The 15,314-nt window shown below is 54.0% G+C and overlaps 5 protein-coding genes across 5 annotated transcripts; 2 read left to right on the top strand and 3 right to left on the bottom strand.

Annotated features, from left to right (window-relative positions):
- Positions 1-552: 552 nt before the first annotated feature.
- Positions 553-2,352, bottom strand: AKAW2_60302S (uncharacterized protein; the record flags this gene model as incomplete). The annotated part of the gene is made up of 1 exon (XM_041692413.1): positions 553-2,352. The coding sequence occupies one exon, from the start codon at positions 2,350-2,352 to the stop codon at positions 553-555; it is 1,800 nt and encodes a 599-aa protein (XP_041545800.1).
- Positions 2,353-2,977: 625 nt separating this feature from the next.
- AKAW2_60301S (D-isomer specific 2-hydroxyacid dehydrogenase family protein) lies at positions 2,978-4,191 on the bottom strand (the record flags this gene model as incomplete). Its single annotated transcript, XM_041692411.1, has 4 exons — positions 2,978-3,572; positions 3,627-3,714; positions 3,765-3,817; positions 3,869-4,191. 4 exons carry the CDS (start codon positions 4,189-4,191, stop codon positions 2,978-2,980), a joined length of 1,059 nt encoding a protein of 352 aa, XP_041545799.1.
- A 2,220-nt stretch (positions 4,192-6,411) lies between these two features.
- AKAW2_60300A (WD40 repeat domain-containing protein) lies at positions 6,412-8,905 on the top strand (the record flags this gene model as incomplete). Its single annotated transcript, XM_041692410.1, has 2 exons — positions 6,412-7,411; positions 7,464-8,905. The coding sequence occupies 2 exons, from the start codon at positions 6,412-6,414 to the stop codon at positions 8,903-8,905; spliced, it is 2,442 nt and encodes an 813-aa protein (XP_041545798.1).
- A 389-nt stretch (positions 8,906-9,294) lies between these two features.
- AKAW2_60299A (uncharacterized protein) lies at positions 9,295-9,991 on the top strand (the record flags this gene model as incomplete). The annotated part of the gene is made up of 2 exons (XM_041692409.1): positions 9,295-9,771; positions 9,857-9,991. The coding sequence occupies 2 exons, from the start codon at positions 9,295-9,297 to the stop codon at positions 9,989-9,991; spliced, it is 612 nt and encodes a 203-aa protein (XP_041545797.1).
- Positions 9,992-10,167: 176 nt separating this feature from the next.
- On the bottom strand, positions 10,168-14,468 carry MYO1 (class I myosin myoA; the record flags this gene model as incomplete). Its single annotated transcript, XM_041692408.1, has 9 exons — positions 10,168-10,598; positions 10,649-11,208; positions 11,257-11,504; positions 11,551-11,642; positions 11,692-13,389; positions 13,442-13,924; positions 13,992-14,037; positions 14,135-14,371; positions 14,466-14,468. The coding sequence occupies 9 exons, from the start codon at positions 14,466-14,468 to the stop codon at positions 10,168-10,170; spliced, it is 3,798 nt and encodes a 1,265-aa protein (XP_041545796.1).
- Between the last annotated feature and the right edge of the window lie 846 nt (positions 14,469-15,314).

Below are 15,314 nucleotides of genomic sequence, written 5' to 3'. Positions count from 1 at the left end.
AAGGTGTGTTATCTGAGAATGTACTATGAAGAGTGGAGAGGAGGCAGATAGTAGGGTGGAAGTCTGGTTATATACATAGGATGAACGTTGGCTATTGCACGCTTTTTAGGTTCCTGGTACGAGACCCATCCAGCTAGGTTGAGACAGTGGAGATTTGGGACCTGAAACATCATCGAGTATAATAACTATAAACTAACGCGTGGCGGCTGGAGCTGACGGATATGCAGGGAGAAGTCATTGATGACTGGGGATGACTATGGTATTTGTTCATGACGGCTGCATTGTTCTATCCTGATTATCCTCTTCATGGACTTGTCAGATAATGAGTTCTTGGCGCTGATAGATGGTTCGTGTTGGAGTTGATAGTTGGGACGGTCGTGCTACGGATGGACAAAGATATACCACGAATTGCAGTAACGTGCGAACGAAATTGCCAAATAACAAGTCTATCAGCACTATCTTCAGAACCGAAGATCGGGGCTACGGAGCAACGATTCCAAAGATCATCAAAGAGATCACCGCACAACAAATAGAAGGACGAAATTGTAATCATCACACCTGCGCTGCCGTAAACCCATGACAAGGCCAATCCGGTCTCGGAAAGCGCTGGGGTCGCGTATACTCCTCGAAGAACATGTTGCCGATGCTGACATTAGAATGCATAGTATGGGCCTCGCGACCTCTCACCCGACCGTACTGAAGCCCACGCACACTAGGATACCTCACATTCTGCAGCATTGCCAGCGCTCTATGGTTGGACTGGTCAAACCACAAATGGTCCGGATGCACAACAAGGACGGTATCGTCCCGGGCCGATTGGGAATCGATGAAGAAGATAGGGAAATGGTTGTCGCGTTCTCCGTGATAGGTGAAGACTTCCCAGAAGATCTTCCAGACGTCGTCGAGTGTGCCATCCGCTTCACCGTCCCAGGGAACGTAACATGCGACTTTAGATCCCCAGTGACTCTCTTCCACTTGGCCTAACGTGCGGATTTCTTTTTCTATCTCGTATTTTTCGGATCGGGAAAGGTCGTTCGTGAGATAAAACACTGGTATAGTGTATTGTCCTTTCTTGGCTGGAAGCCATCGCGGTGGATTGGGGTAGAATGGTTGGTCAAATGGACGCAGTAGCTCCGGGTCGACCTTGTGACTGTACATGTACTGTTCTGCGGATAATCCTCGTCGTCTCATCATTTCAATCCAGGGTCCCCTGTCAAGGATTATGTTTTTCAGGGTTATTCGTGCCACGTTTGGCAAATCACCTCGTTCGTACTTGACAATCCCTAGTTCAAGGTCGTTAACATTCTGAGCGACGGGCATCTGTTGAAGAAAGTAAATATTGAATGGGGCTAGTTTGTCCCCTGTTCTAATCCGATACGCCTCCCATAGGTTTGCGAGGTCACGGCGAGACCTGGTTCTGTGATATTCCCAAGGGATGAAAGTCATGGTATATGACCGAACACCGGCGCGCTCGATTTTCCGGTAGTCCTCAATGACGTTCTGGAAGAGGGTTTGGATATGATGAAGCTCGTGTTGCGTGGCTGGGAAGAGGAGAAAGATGTTCAGGTGCTTTTCCTTGTGGTATATCCACGGCGGCAACCACATAGGACTCTCGTTGGCTATAGAAAGCCAGTCCAGGACTTGCTCCGCCAGCTCCGGTGGCAATGGTGTGTGTTTTGTCAAGAAGGCCGCGGTAATACTGAACCGTTCTTCGTGACTGAGAGAAGTCGCTCTGTCGGCGGTAAATGGGGGCCGGTCAGGGTCATAGAGAGTGAGGCCAGGATCATCATATCGATCGCGTTCAATGTTATGCATGAGCGACCTCTTCGGTGGTTGCAAGTTGGAAAGCTTTTCAAGAAAATCTTTGCTGAACCCGTCTACAGCAGCCCGCTTAGCGAAGACGCAAAAGTCGCCCGTTGGGGCTAAGACAACTGGCTCTGGCTTGACAACGACCATGACCAGTGACAACAGTGGATCCTCCCACATACGAAGATTCCCATGCACCTGGCGCTGGGTGAGGCTATCTGCTACAATAAATCGTGTCCACCCAGCCCGATATGCTAAGACGGCCATTGCGTGGATGTTCGCTTGGCTGTCTGGGCAGGAGCCATGGAGGGCGACTCGACGTAGCAGCCCGGAGGGTGGTTGCCATCTTGTCAGTGTTATATTTTCCCGTCTGAAGAACTCTTGTAGGCGAGAAGCAAGATAAGCTTGTTCGGCTGGGGTTTGCTTGGCCAGGTAGACAAGCAGCAATGGATATTTGTCCTCCTGCTTCTCGTCGATGAGATGTGGGAGTCCGTACGTTGGAGCGGAAGGCCCAGTGCCGTTATCCGATCCAATACGGGCTTCCATCTGTTCTGTTCCTCCCCGATGCCAGTTTCTTCAGCCGGATTAGAGGGGTACAGAAGGATAAGCGGGTGAAGATGCGGGTGGAGAACTAAGCAGACAGGGTGGGACGGTCGATGAATGGGATTGATTCCACTGACAGGGAAAATAATTGATTGCAGTGGGGAACTCGTATGGACCCGGCATTACTGAAGCACGTGGCAGCTGTCGGCGCATGGAGCTTGAGTTTCGCAGACGAATTCAATATCTGGACGTGACTTTGATTGTGGATGATTTCAGGATATAAGATGGCAAGAGAACAATCAAGATGCTATAGCCAATGCAACAGACAGACAGACACTCCCCCATTCGAAAATGTATGTATTAGTCAGTTGTGATCGCTGCCTGGAAGGAACGGCGATCAACGCCGCTCTGACTTCCGCCTGCCACTTTCTCCATATGTCGGGCAGACCCTCACCGCCTGAAATAGTAATGCCTGAGGCATAAGCGGGGTATAGAGGGAGCCTGAAGGGTGTGCTGCGACTTGTTGAGTTTCATAAGCTCTTTGACCATACTAAATACTAATGCATCTAGCTCTCTATAATTCTATGTGTGAGTAGTCACGTTATCGTCAGATTCTCATCCATCTACATCAGTATCCCAACTCTTTATCAACTTGGTTGATCAGATGCTGTCCACGAGCCCGTCTTTCCAAATTGCTCTGCAGTATCTTAATAGCACGATCATTATAGTGGGTTGAATTCCCACTGCAATGCGGAGTAATGATGACATTCTTATACCCCCACAGCTTATGGTCAGCTGGCAATGGCTCCGGATCTGTAACATCCAGTGCTGCGCCTCGGATCTGACCCGCATCCAGGGCTTCCATAAGATCATCCGTTTTGATCACTGCTCCCCGGGCAATGTTGCTAACATAAGCCTTCTTCTTGCTGAGCTGGGCGAATTGCTCCCGCCCGATCAGGCCTCGTGTCTGCCCAGTCAGCGGGACAGTAATCACCAGCAAGTCGAGATCTGAACCCAGGAAGTCATTGAGTTGATCTTTGCCCCAAAACCACTTTGACGGAAATGTACCGTCTTCGTCCCCAAGGCCTGGCTCGCTATATGAATCTGCTTTTCGTGATTCCGGCGTGGCTCGGGGGTGTAGTGTAAAGGCATGGACGTCCATGCCAAAGGCTTTGGCGACTCGGGCGCATTGCCGGCCGATACTTCCATAGCCCATGATTCCACTAGTATATGTGTGTCAATTGCTGAATACTTGAAAGACTCAAAGTCACACTCACACTCTGAGGCCAACTGCATCCTCAGTGTCCTCATCCGATGTCGGGTCGATCCATTTACCGGCTTTCTGGTTGTCAAGGTATGCCGGGACTAACTCATCGTTAGTGTTATGTTCCTATCGATGGGTGGGGTCGACATGCGATGGTGCTGAAAGGCAAGGAAGGTCATGAACACCCATTCTGTGATTTGAGGTCTGATCCGTCAGTTATCTCCTTCTTCCAGAATATGCCTGATCGAAACTCACGGATGGACTCCATTCGCTGTACAGAATGCAACGTCTGTCTCATCAAACAGCTGTGTACCCAGAACATGATTGCACCCGGCACTCAAGAGTTGGACATATTGTAGACTTGGAACCAGTTCTTTGGGCGGAAGAAGCTTCCAGGTAAAGAGTGCTGTAACCTCTTTCCATGTCTCGGGGGAGATATCAGTGGGCAGCTCCGTAGCAAATCGGTCAATTTCGCGTTTCTCGATGCGCATGTGGGGCACAGCGCTTTTCAGGGTATCGATCCATGTGTCTGGGAAAGCACAGGGCATGAGAATCAGTAGGAATTCCTGGGATTCCATGATGGAATAGCTCGGAGTTTGAGTGAATCGAAAATTCCAGTGTGGTATTAATGAAAGAAGGATGTGGAGTTGCTGGGGTATACATACATACTTACTACTGAACAGGAGTGAGGGGGGATGGTGTGTTATCGATGCGCAGAGATAAGTAGTTGGTTAGTACTACATTATCATATCAGTTGGTGTCTCAGGCACATACCCCGCCCACGTTCGGCCTGCGGGGCCAATTATATAGCGGCATTGGTTGTTTAGTTACACTTCATGAGTACTAAGTAAGTACTAACTACCGTATTCAGGCAAGTAGTACTAAAGTGGTGGACACTCTAATGAGAAGCACTCGTCGTGTACAAAGCTGGCCAGCTAATTTTGTTCGACAACGATGACACCTTAATACATCATCTATGCCCAAATGTAACGGGGCGGTAGATCAATCACCAAGCTTGAGTAATGGAAGATCTATCAACTCGCGAGCTGTCTTTCTCTCCTCCAGCAGCCAGCCGAGCATCTGTCGAGCAAAGGATAGAACCGTTCCTTGGTCTTCCGCTTTCCAGAAATGGAGCTGTGTCCTCTAAGCTTCGGGATGGGACCAACTATTTGAATAGGAATTCGTCTGAACCAAGTAGTATGCCTGACTGAACAGAATGACAGTTACAGAGTGGTGTCAATGAATGTCATAAAGTACTGCTATTGACCAGTCAGTGGAGTCGGAATAATAGTAAGACCGACAGTATGCTTCTATTCTTAGGAGGCCTCAGGCCGTTGATCCTATTATACTTTCCCGCAGTCGTTAGTATTTGCTTCAAGGCTCTTTTCTTCGTATTATTTCATGAGGGATCTTCTTAATCAGAAAGAAGTGAAACGTACCCATACAGCAATAGTGTAATAAGATCTTCAATCTCTACTGCTGGTGTGGGAGCCTCAAAATGGGGAATCTGACAGATAAAATCAGGCTGCGTGAACGTGGAGTAGCACTACTAAGCCTTGATACAATAGATCAAACACCAGAGAAAAAGAAACCAATCCAATCGGGATTTGAACTAGTACTTGGTACTTAGTACCTTAGTACCTACTGGGTAGCATGCCCTGACTGCGGACATATACATCCCGTTACAATCAGACCATGTCACTTGTACCAAGTACTATCTACTACTGTCTAACTAGTCTTTAAACTTAAAACAGGGTCAGAATAGAAGCAGCATTAACTTCCCAACTCACAAACTGCAGCAACCCCCCATACATAAAGTTCTACTAGTTTTACAATCATCTCTTTCTTGTCTTTGCCTCGTGATCGGCAACTCCCCCCTCCATGTGACAGCCCCGATCGGGATCCACGTTCTCTCTCTCTTTCCCTTCCTTCTCTTACAGTTCCAAGTTGCTTTTTCCTCCTCCCTCTCTTGTCTCGCTTCTACCTCTTCTTCGACCGTCTCCTTCTCTTCATTCCCTATTTCTCTCTTACTTTTTGCCTCTTTTCCCTCCCTCTTCTGCGGCATCTGCTGCCTCTTTCCTGCAGCCTACCTAACTCGGGTATGATTGACGGCCTCTTGGCCTCCCACTCCCATCTTGAGTCCTGTCGGGTATTTTGCTTTTTCCCTTCTACCTACTTACTACCTTTCAGCCTTCACTTCCATCTTATAACCTGTTCACCGGCCAGTACCTAGTGGTGGTGTGTTTATTGGTGGTGTTACTTTGGTGCGACACCGCCCCTCCACCTCGGGATTCTTCCATTCCTTCCGTCCGCCTCCCACTGGCTTCCTTACTTCCCTTCCTTCCTTCTCCTCCCACACTGCTAAGCCACCACCACCACCACTGACCTTTTCATGGTGGGTTGGTCACACAACGCACAACACACACTGACTCTCTGCCATTTTCTCCTCAGCTAGCGCAGTGGCTGTCCCACTCTGGGAGTTCAACCCTACGCTTATTCCTATCGGTGTGGGGGAGGTGGGCAATACGCCCTGCGGGGTGAACTTGACTTATCGGCTGCAGAAGTCCAGATCCGACGGGGATTGATTGATTGATTGACTGCGATCGGAGGACCAACAACGTGGTCCCGACCGGCCCTCATCCCTGTGCAACCCACCCCAGTGCCAATCACCGGTTGATCCCTCCTCCGTCTGAATTCCTTACTACTTAAATTCCACTCCCTGCTTATTTCTCCCCACCGCTCGCCCCAATCGATCGGTGGCCAGCCCCGTTGCCAACTCTGCGCCCGCCCTGACCGGAATGCCTGGCCCGACTGCCTCCGATTTCCCTTCGTCTTCGTCTTCCTCTGCCTCCGAGTCCTCCTCCAGCACCTCGGTCCTGCCGGGACCCCCGAGTACCCGCGCTCGCAGCCCGTCAGCATGTACCGTCCCCAGATCCTCACATCCCTGGACCCCAGACAGTCTGCCCTCGCCTAACGCCTCCTCGTCGACCCGGTTGCAGATGCCGTCCATCGAAGACCCCGCGCCCGCCGTCAGCTCGGACGCTTCCGCGGCGGGCATCCACGGTGATACAGACGATCGGAACACGAGCGAATTGGCCGCCTCCGCCTTCCTGGCGGTCCCCCAGTATACGCACGTCTTCGAGTCTCCCGATCGGCCCTACGCTACTTCCTCCGAGGTGGTGAATGCGGTGAGGGCGCGCGACGATTTACTGGTGCGTCAGACTGTGCCCGACCATGCGCCCAACCCGTCGTCGCCCCCGGTGGAATGGTACGTCTCGGACTCGGAAATGACGGACGCGCTGTCGGAGATGGGTGGCGTCCCGCTGGAGCCCTACATCGGTGGACACGTCGGTATGGCAGCCCTCCTCAACCAGTCGCTGGATACCCCGGTCCCCGCGCACCACGTCGCGTCCACCATCTCCAGCGACACCGAAGATGGGGAGGCGACCGATCTGATCATGGACTATGAGCCGTCGGTGATGGAGAACCGGTCCACGTCGCAGTCCATCGCAGAGGACGACCCGGATGACACGCAAAAGTTCTACTCGGATGATGGCGATGAATACGACGACGATGTCGCCAGTGACATGGGAACCCGCCATGGCACGGCGTATTTGTCGGAGGAGGAGCTGGAAGACTTCTATCACGACCCACCTTCACCCTCTGCTCCTGAATTATCTGATCTGGGGCCCGGTTCCATGCGCGACGACTACAGCAATGTTTTTTCCGAGGGGGACGATTCAAGCAATGCCGACCCGACGGGCGAGACGCATTTTGCTGCTCCAGTGGTGGGAACGAGTGAGTCTCCATCGGTTTCTACGGTTCTTGCGGCATGCTAACCTAGTACTAGCCCGCGAAAGGAATCTGAACGTGGACCAGTTTATTGCCCAGTGGCTGTACCAGTCGTCCGCCGCGTCCGCGATTCCCAGTCTGTCGATGTCGTCGGCACACCTCCCCCGCAGCGCCATTGCGCATCTGATCGGGTGGATTCCCCCGCCGAAAATCTATCGACCGCCGGGGTATGCGCGAGATTTCTACGATCTGCAACAGATCCCCTGGTGGGATGCCTTGCGGATCAAACGGGCTTATGTGCGCGAGCTGCGGGACCAGTCGTATACATCGTACCACAACCTGGAATATTCCCGGCAACGGCCTGGCGCGAGGTTGCCGCAGGAAGAGTCGTACTTTCGCGGCAAGGCCATGTACACGGAACACAAAGCCACCATCGAGCACTTTCAGCTCCGGAACCTGATGTCGGTGGCGGCATACAATACCGTCCACTTTGCACACGAGTCAAAGGTCTACTCGTGGGTGCCCGCATACGACGATCTCGTCTGCCTGCTCGACCTGTCCCGGCCGACGGTCGAGTCGGGGCTGCAGGGCCCCGTCAAGATCTCGACGATGAAGTCGGCGCACGACACGACCATCGCGGGCGGGTTTTCGGGCGAATATGCCGTGCGAGCGGCGGGCACGACAGGCCCGGGCGTGCAAGGCTATGTAACCAAGGACGCGAATGGCATCACCAACCATGTCGACATCATTCCGAGCCGGACGAATCGGTCTCCACAGGGGATCTTCGCGTCGAATGACCGTCACTTGCGGGTGCTGGATTGCGAGACCAACACGTTTGTGGCGGACCACGAGCTCTCGCGGGCCATCAACTGCACGACGACCTCGCCAGACGGGCGCCTGCGCGTGCTGATTGGCGACTCGGCGGACGCGTGGGTCGTCGAAGCGGATACCGGGCGCCCGGTGCACCCCTTGCGCGGACACCGCGATTTCGGGTTTGCGTGCGCCTGGGCGCCCGACATGCACCACATCGCCACGAGCAATCAAGATAAGACGGCGATCATCTGGGATGTGCGCATGTGGCGGATGCTGCAGAAGATCGAGTCCGATGTGGCCGGGTACCGGTCACTGCGCTGGTCGCCCGTGGGCGGCGGGCCGCGCACTCTGCTGCTGTGTGAGCCGGCGGACCGCATCGCCGTGGTCAACGCGCAGACATACCAGCGTCGACAAGTGCACGACTTCTTTGGGGAGATCGGCGGTGCCGACTACGCGCCGGATGGCAGCACGATCTGGGTGGCCAACACGGACGAGCACTTTGGCGGGTTCCTGGAATATGAGCGACGGCAGTGGGGACAACGATACGGGCTGCGGGATCGGCCGAACGAGTGGCTGCGCGAGACGGAGCTGGACGACGACGAGCGATGCATGTTGACAGAGCGTGAGCGACAGCAGCGATGGATGTGGACTTTGGAGGACGAGGAGCATGAAGCGATGCTATTGTAGCGATGGGTGTATGAGTAGTGCATTATATTGCATAATTGGGCGGAGCCGTGATTTAGAGATACCACGTTATTGCAGTTTTAGCCATGATTCGAAGCATTCTCACGACCTACTCTTTACAATGACTTACTCTATAATAATACAAGTCCTCCGTACAAAGTAAACTAAATCGCCCGATCGTGGCTGAGCGCCCTGCCCCACTGCCGATCATTCCCCATTCCCCCTTCTACATCTCGTCTACACCGCCACAGCCCCTCATAAATACTCCTTATCCCCTTAACCCCTCCATCATCCCCTCCTCCCATCATCATCATCACCTTATCATCTATCTCCCCATCCCCCCAAAACAAACAAACAAACAAACAAAGTATCAAAGAAATATAAAGAAAAATATGTCCTTCTCCAACCTCATCTCCTCCGCCCTCGAACAAGCCACCTCCGGCTCCCACTCTTCCTCCTCCGGAGGATACTCCGGTGGTGGTGGCTACGGTGGTGGTGGCGGCAGCTACGACCCCGAATTCTCCTCCGCCCAACACCACGCACAATCGCACGAATCCTCCTCCGACAGTTCTCTCTTCTCCTCCGCCCTGGGCTTCCTCTCCGACCGCAAGAGCCAGTACTCCGAGCAACCGGACATCGACGAGGAGCACCTCGTGCAGTCGCACCAGCGGCTGTATAACGGTGGCGGAGAGCAGCAACAGCAACATGATAGCAGCAGCTTGGGTGCCGGTGCTGCGATGCAGGCGCTGAAGATGTTTACCTCTGGTGGTGGGGGTGGTAGCAGTGGTGGGGATAAGAATGAGTTTATTGGCATGGCGATGGCGCAGGCGAGTAAGCTTTGGGAGGAGAAGGCTGGGTCTGGGAATGTCGTAAGTCTATTTATCCTTCATCCCCTTTGTTATGGTTTGATGTTGCTATATAGGGTATAGGCTAACTGGACTGGTGTTGGGGCAGTCTGGTGATAAGCAGTCGGCTGTTAACTCGGCGGCTGAGATGGCGTTTAAGATGTATATGAAGAGTCAGGGCAGTGGGTCGAGTGGTACGGGTGGTCCAGGGGCGTTGATGAGTTTGGCGAGTAAGTTCTTGTAAGTAAATATTTTAGGTTGTTGGTCGGGTATATGAGGACGGGTTTGGTGATTCATGAGGCCGTTTGTTGCATTTGATGAAGAAGGTATATCTACTGGTTCAGCTGTAGCAGTGCTATACATGTCTATTTTATCTACCGGGTATGCTTCTAGCTCATTCTCGACAGTGTAGTATGTAGTCTACCACTCATCGTCTTCATCATGATGTCCCTGCATCGCGTGCTGTCGCGCCTTAAGTGCCTCCGCCAATCCTCCCGCCAGACTCGCGTTCGACGCGCTGTTGGGCGTCCCCCGTCCGCTGCCGCCAGACGAGTCGTGCGAGTTCATGCTCACGGCACTATCGCGCGGTGCTGCTGGGGGTGCGGGCGCCACCTTCCGCCCAGCCATGTTGGGCCGCTTCGCTGGCGGGGCCGGTGGTGCCGGCTTGGCCTTGGCTTTGGCGGCCACAGCGGCGGCGGCACCATTAGTCGCCGGCACGGGGCTGGCGCGGGGTGCAGCCGGTGGCGGCGGGGGCGGTGCAGGCTTAGGTGACGCTGCTACTTGCTCCTCAAGGTAGGCCTCGGGCGTCCAGCCCTGAACCGATGTCGCTGTGTTCATACACAACCACCATCCTGCAGACATTAGCTGACATGCGTCAAAAACAATGGGTTGTGTGACTTACCATTTCCTTCCTTGGACACAATCTGCACAAGTTCGCCCGCTCGGATCGACAGTTCGTTGGTCTGGTCGCTGTTAAAGTCGTACAACACCTTCGCCATTGGCTTCTTCTGGGCTGGCGGCGTCGCCGGGGGAGGTGGGGGCGGCGCCCTTGCGGAGCTGGTGGATGCATTTCGTGTGTGCTGCGCTGCGGCAACCGCGGCAACAGGTTGAGGGACCGGTCTGGGCTGCGCTGCGGGCGACACAGCTGGCCTGGGGGCGGGGGGTGGTTGCACGGCAGCCGGCTGCGGTGTGGACTGAGGCAAAGGCTGGCGCGCCGGTACAGGTCTGGATGCCAACTTCGATGGCCCGCCGCCAGGACCGCCAGGCCGGAGCAACTTGCCCTTCGTCACGGGTCGCGCAGCAACCTGCTTCGGGCGTGGCGTGGGTTTGGAAACAGAGCTAGGGGGTTCACCCGCACTCGTATGGATGGTGCTGCTCTTGTAGCTGTCGACGTTCGAGGCCCCAGGGTCCTTGACCACCTTGACGGTGGCTAGCTTGCCCGGCTTCTTGTTGTACTCGATGCTAGGAAAGGTTAGTGGCGCCCTCTCTATGAGGATGAAATGAGCTTACTGGTCTGCAATCTTCAGGTTCAGCTGTCCGCGAAGTGCATTGGTGAGGTGGGTGAAGAACTCCGTCTTAAAGACACAGTTCATCAGCGGGTCCGGCTCCTGTCCGCCCACCACGAGCGAGAACCAGTCATCCTTCAGGTTCGATGTGCTGACGGACTTGATCGCTCCGATAGGTATCGTCCTCTCTGATGCAATCTGAAGCTGGTTGTTGACCAGCGTTTGTGCCACGATGTAGACGTGTCGGTTGGTCTGCGTTGTCAGCTGCGTCCAGTTGCAGCAAGGAGCGTCGACTTACCAAAACAAAGATGCGCGGCGCCGGCTTGCTGGACCGGCCAAACTTAGAAATCAATACTTCGCCACGGCAAGAAAAGAGAATATTTTCCGATCCTAGCACTTGTCAGCCAGATCCTACACACACACAAACCATGCTACTCACCGTTAATGCCTGCACCGTTCCGGATCATCTCGCCCGGTCCACCCTTATTGCCAACGCCCACATAATCTCCGAGGAAGCGCCGCGACCCGAGCAAACTCATCCTGCGCCGCTCCTTCTTGCCCTGAAGGACCTGATGTCCTTGGTCCCGCAGTTTGATGAACTCCAGACCGCCTGTCATGCGACGCCAGAACCGCTGGATGCGGATGGCGCATTCAATGCGGTAGCGCAGGTAGTTGCGCCAAGCACGCTGAATGCGAATGGCCATGTTGTGCCAGTACCGGTCGCGCATCGTCTCCAAGGCGAATAGCGTCTCCGGGGTCTTGACAAAGACCTTGGTGATACCCATCTGGTACTCTTCTGCGGGGATACTGGTGTCTTTGAGGATTTGGCGGGCACCAGACTCCTCATCGCCCGTCCACGTGTAGTCGCCGGCGTAGGATGTCTTGGGCGACAGCAGGTAGAAGCGTTCCACAAACTTATCAAACGTTTGACGGTAGGCGAAACCAGCGCGACGAATACGTACGTTCTCCTGCAGACCCAGATACTTGATCTGGTGCAGCACGTTGCCTTGGTTGTACTCCCGGGGCGCTTTGTTATCGTTGGGCTTGATGGTCCGAATGTAAGACGGCTGTGCCTTCATCAAGGTCGCCACAAGGTCGTTGGCAGATGCCTTGATCTTGTCGCTGGCGGTGGGCGGACGTCTCTTATCATCCTGGTTGACTTGGTTGGGGAAGAGGGTGTGGACGAATTGGTTGCTGCTAGAACCGGCGAGGTTCAACAGATCCTTCAGCAGCTGGTCCTTGTTCTTGTCGGTCATGCCCTCGACTGCATAGCTGACGTCACCGGCGTAATGCTTGACGATAAACTGGCCCTGGCGGCTCTCAAAGTTGGGGTTCTGGCCCAGGAAGTTGAGACGGCCGACGAATGTGTTGTCCGCCGCGCCGGAGTCGGCATGCGCTGTCGCGCAGGCATCGTTCAGCGCTGCAAAGACACCAGGGGGACGCTTGTCCTCAATCAACGAGCAGACCACCTTGTTATCAAAGTATTTGATCGGGGTCCACTGGATCTGTTCCCGCGCATACTCATCCTGCTCCGCCTTCAAGGTCAACTGGATGAAGATCTGCTGCAACTTCTCATTGACGTAGTTAATACACAGTTGCTCAAACGAGTTCTTCTCGAAAATCTCAAACCCGTAGATATCCAAGATACCGATGGAGTTCGCCACCGACCCTCTGGCGGTCAACGAAGAGTTGACCCGCCCAACAATCCAGTCAAAGAGATTGAAGTAGATCGCCTTGGACAACGCATCACGAACAGCCAGCGCCTGCACCGTGTTCAACGGAACCTCATAGACCGATCCCCTGCGGCCTCCGCGGGCCGTCTCCATCAACCGGATGGTCAGCGCCTTGTTCACCTGCGCGGCATCGACCTCCAGCAAGTATGCGACAAAGTCGACCACCGACTGGTCGGTGATGGCAGCGTTCCCGGAATCGTCTTCGGCAAACTGGATGTTTCCGATCCACAGGATCGCGGCCAGCATGCGGAACACCTCATCCTGTTCAGCTTCTGCCATTCCGATGACACCCATTGCATTGATGGTGTCTCTAAATTCGGCCGCATCATCGACGCCGGGGACATCGTAGCACTTTGATCGGCTGGTGTAGAGATAGGACTGAGGTTGTTGTATGCCGAACATGTCTGGTCACGAGCTGTTAGCGCGTTCACAGGAACCGGGATTAATTGCGCCTACCTCTGTACTTCTGCGGTGCAGCCTTGGTAAATTGGTAGAAAATGTGGAAGTTTCGCTCATTCGTGATCTGGCCCACCACTCTTGACTTCTCTAACAGGTAGTTTGTAATGTTGGCACCCACCGGCTCGCCATTGGTGTTGAATTCCAGTTCCAGGTATTTTCCGAAACGGGAGGAGTTGTTGTTGCGCAGGGTCTTTGCGTTACCAAACGATTCGAGCAACGGGTTGGTGGCCAAAACCATGTCCTTGGTCTGTTGGATGGACGAGTCGCTGCCGCCGGATACACTGGCGATGTACTGCATGATCCGCTTGGCCGCCTCCGTCTTACCCGCACCCGACTCTCCTGAAATGATCACGCACTGGTTATCCTTGTATGACTTCATGTTGTAGTAGGCGGATTCTGCGACCGCGAAAACGTGGGGCGGGACTTCGAGTCGGTTCTTCCCCCGGTAGGACTCGAGGACACGATCGGTATAGATGCCCACTAGAATAGGGGGCGTGGTCAGCCATGCGACCACGGGCGCTGATGGCGCTCAGGGGAAGCCACTTACAGTCGCGGAACGGGTTAACAGACACCAACACATGTCCAATGTATGTCTATGGAAGTTGTCCGTTAGTGATTGTCCTCGCCTAGATAGCCTCGCCGGGGGTGTGTGTGGTAGTAGTGGCGGTAGTGGTGGCAGCGGCAGCTTACGTAGATCTCGTCATGTTCGAAGCGGAGTTTGAGGTTCTCATTGATGGCCTCGTTGGAGATTTTGCTAAGGAGGGTAAGATCTGAGACACCAATCTCCTTCTTCTTTGTACTTTCGAAGACGGCCTTCTTGACCTGAGGCTTGCCCGCCTGTCGCCCGTCGCCCACATCGGCGGCGGCCTTGGAGCGACCGAAGCCGCGACTCTTCTTCTCCCCGCCAGCCGGACGTCGTGAATGACCCTAACAATGAGACATGGGGGTTAGCAAAAGACAATTCAATCCAAAAGGATAAACCTCTGGCATCGAACTGGCAGGGGAATGGGCTGCGACTCACCATGGTTGTGGCTACCGACCTCCCCGGAAGTTGCGCCCAAGCGTCACGATATCTGGCCTATCAATCTGGACAGGAACGGGGCGGATAAATTCACAGCGGATAGGGAATGAACGCAGCGGGCGTATGGTTCATTCCAAGAAGCTAGTGGATGGTGTAAGGAGGGGCCCGCAGGAAAGAATAAGGGTGTGTAAGGTAATAGAAGAGGGGTATAGGAATGCGAAGAGGACGAGGGGAGAGAGAAAGAGAAAGAGGGAGGAAGAATGACGGAAGGGTGCCTTGTGGAGGAGGAGGAGAGAATGGCCGGGGTCCCTCTTTCGCTATTCTAAGTAACGACAGACACAAGACTGGAAGAAGAGAGCCGGTGATTCGGCGGGCCGGCCGATGGAGCCTGCGCCACACTTGGGTTGCGCTGCCTCGAATACGCGCAATCACTATTACTGTTAGTACCCGACCATACCCTCTAATCAACTAGGATTGGTAGTACCAGAGTTATACTACGTAGTTAGTAAGTAAGTAAGTTGAGTACTTAACCGTAGGGATACTATCTACTACTACTACTACTTTCAGTGGTATATGTTGTTGCCTCCGGGGCAAAAGTAAAAGTAAAAGTAAAAATCCCCGAGCGCCAGTCGCCCCTGGAAGTCCCGGGTCCCTGGCGCTAAAAGGTTCCAGTCAGTCAGTTAGTTAGTTCGTTGTTAAGGGAAGAAAGAAAGAAAAGAAGGGCTGGCCGCACACGCCCGTCCGAGGCACCGACGATCCAAGGGACTTATGAGTGTCAGTGCCTGAGGCTGCCATTATTGCGCCAACGGTTCCTTTTACTTCTTGCGCGACTCTTCCTCGACTCTTCCT

The sequence above is a fragment of the Aspergillus luchuensis genome, chromosome 6, assembly GCF_016861625.1.
Source record: "Aspergillus luchuensis IFO 4308 DNA, chromosome 6, nearly complete sequence".
In the NCBI taxonomy this organism is placed as follows: Eukaryota; Fungi; Ascomycota; class Eurotiomycetes; order Eurotiales; family Aspergillaceae; genus Aspergillus; species Aspergillus luchuensis.
The sequence above is the reverse complement of the archived record's forward strand: the minus strand, read 5'-3'. Positions and strand labels throughout refer to the sequence as shown.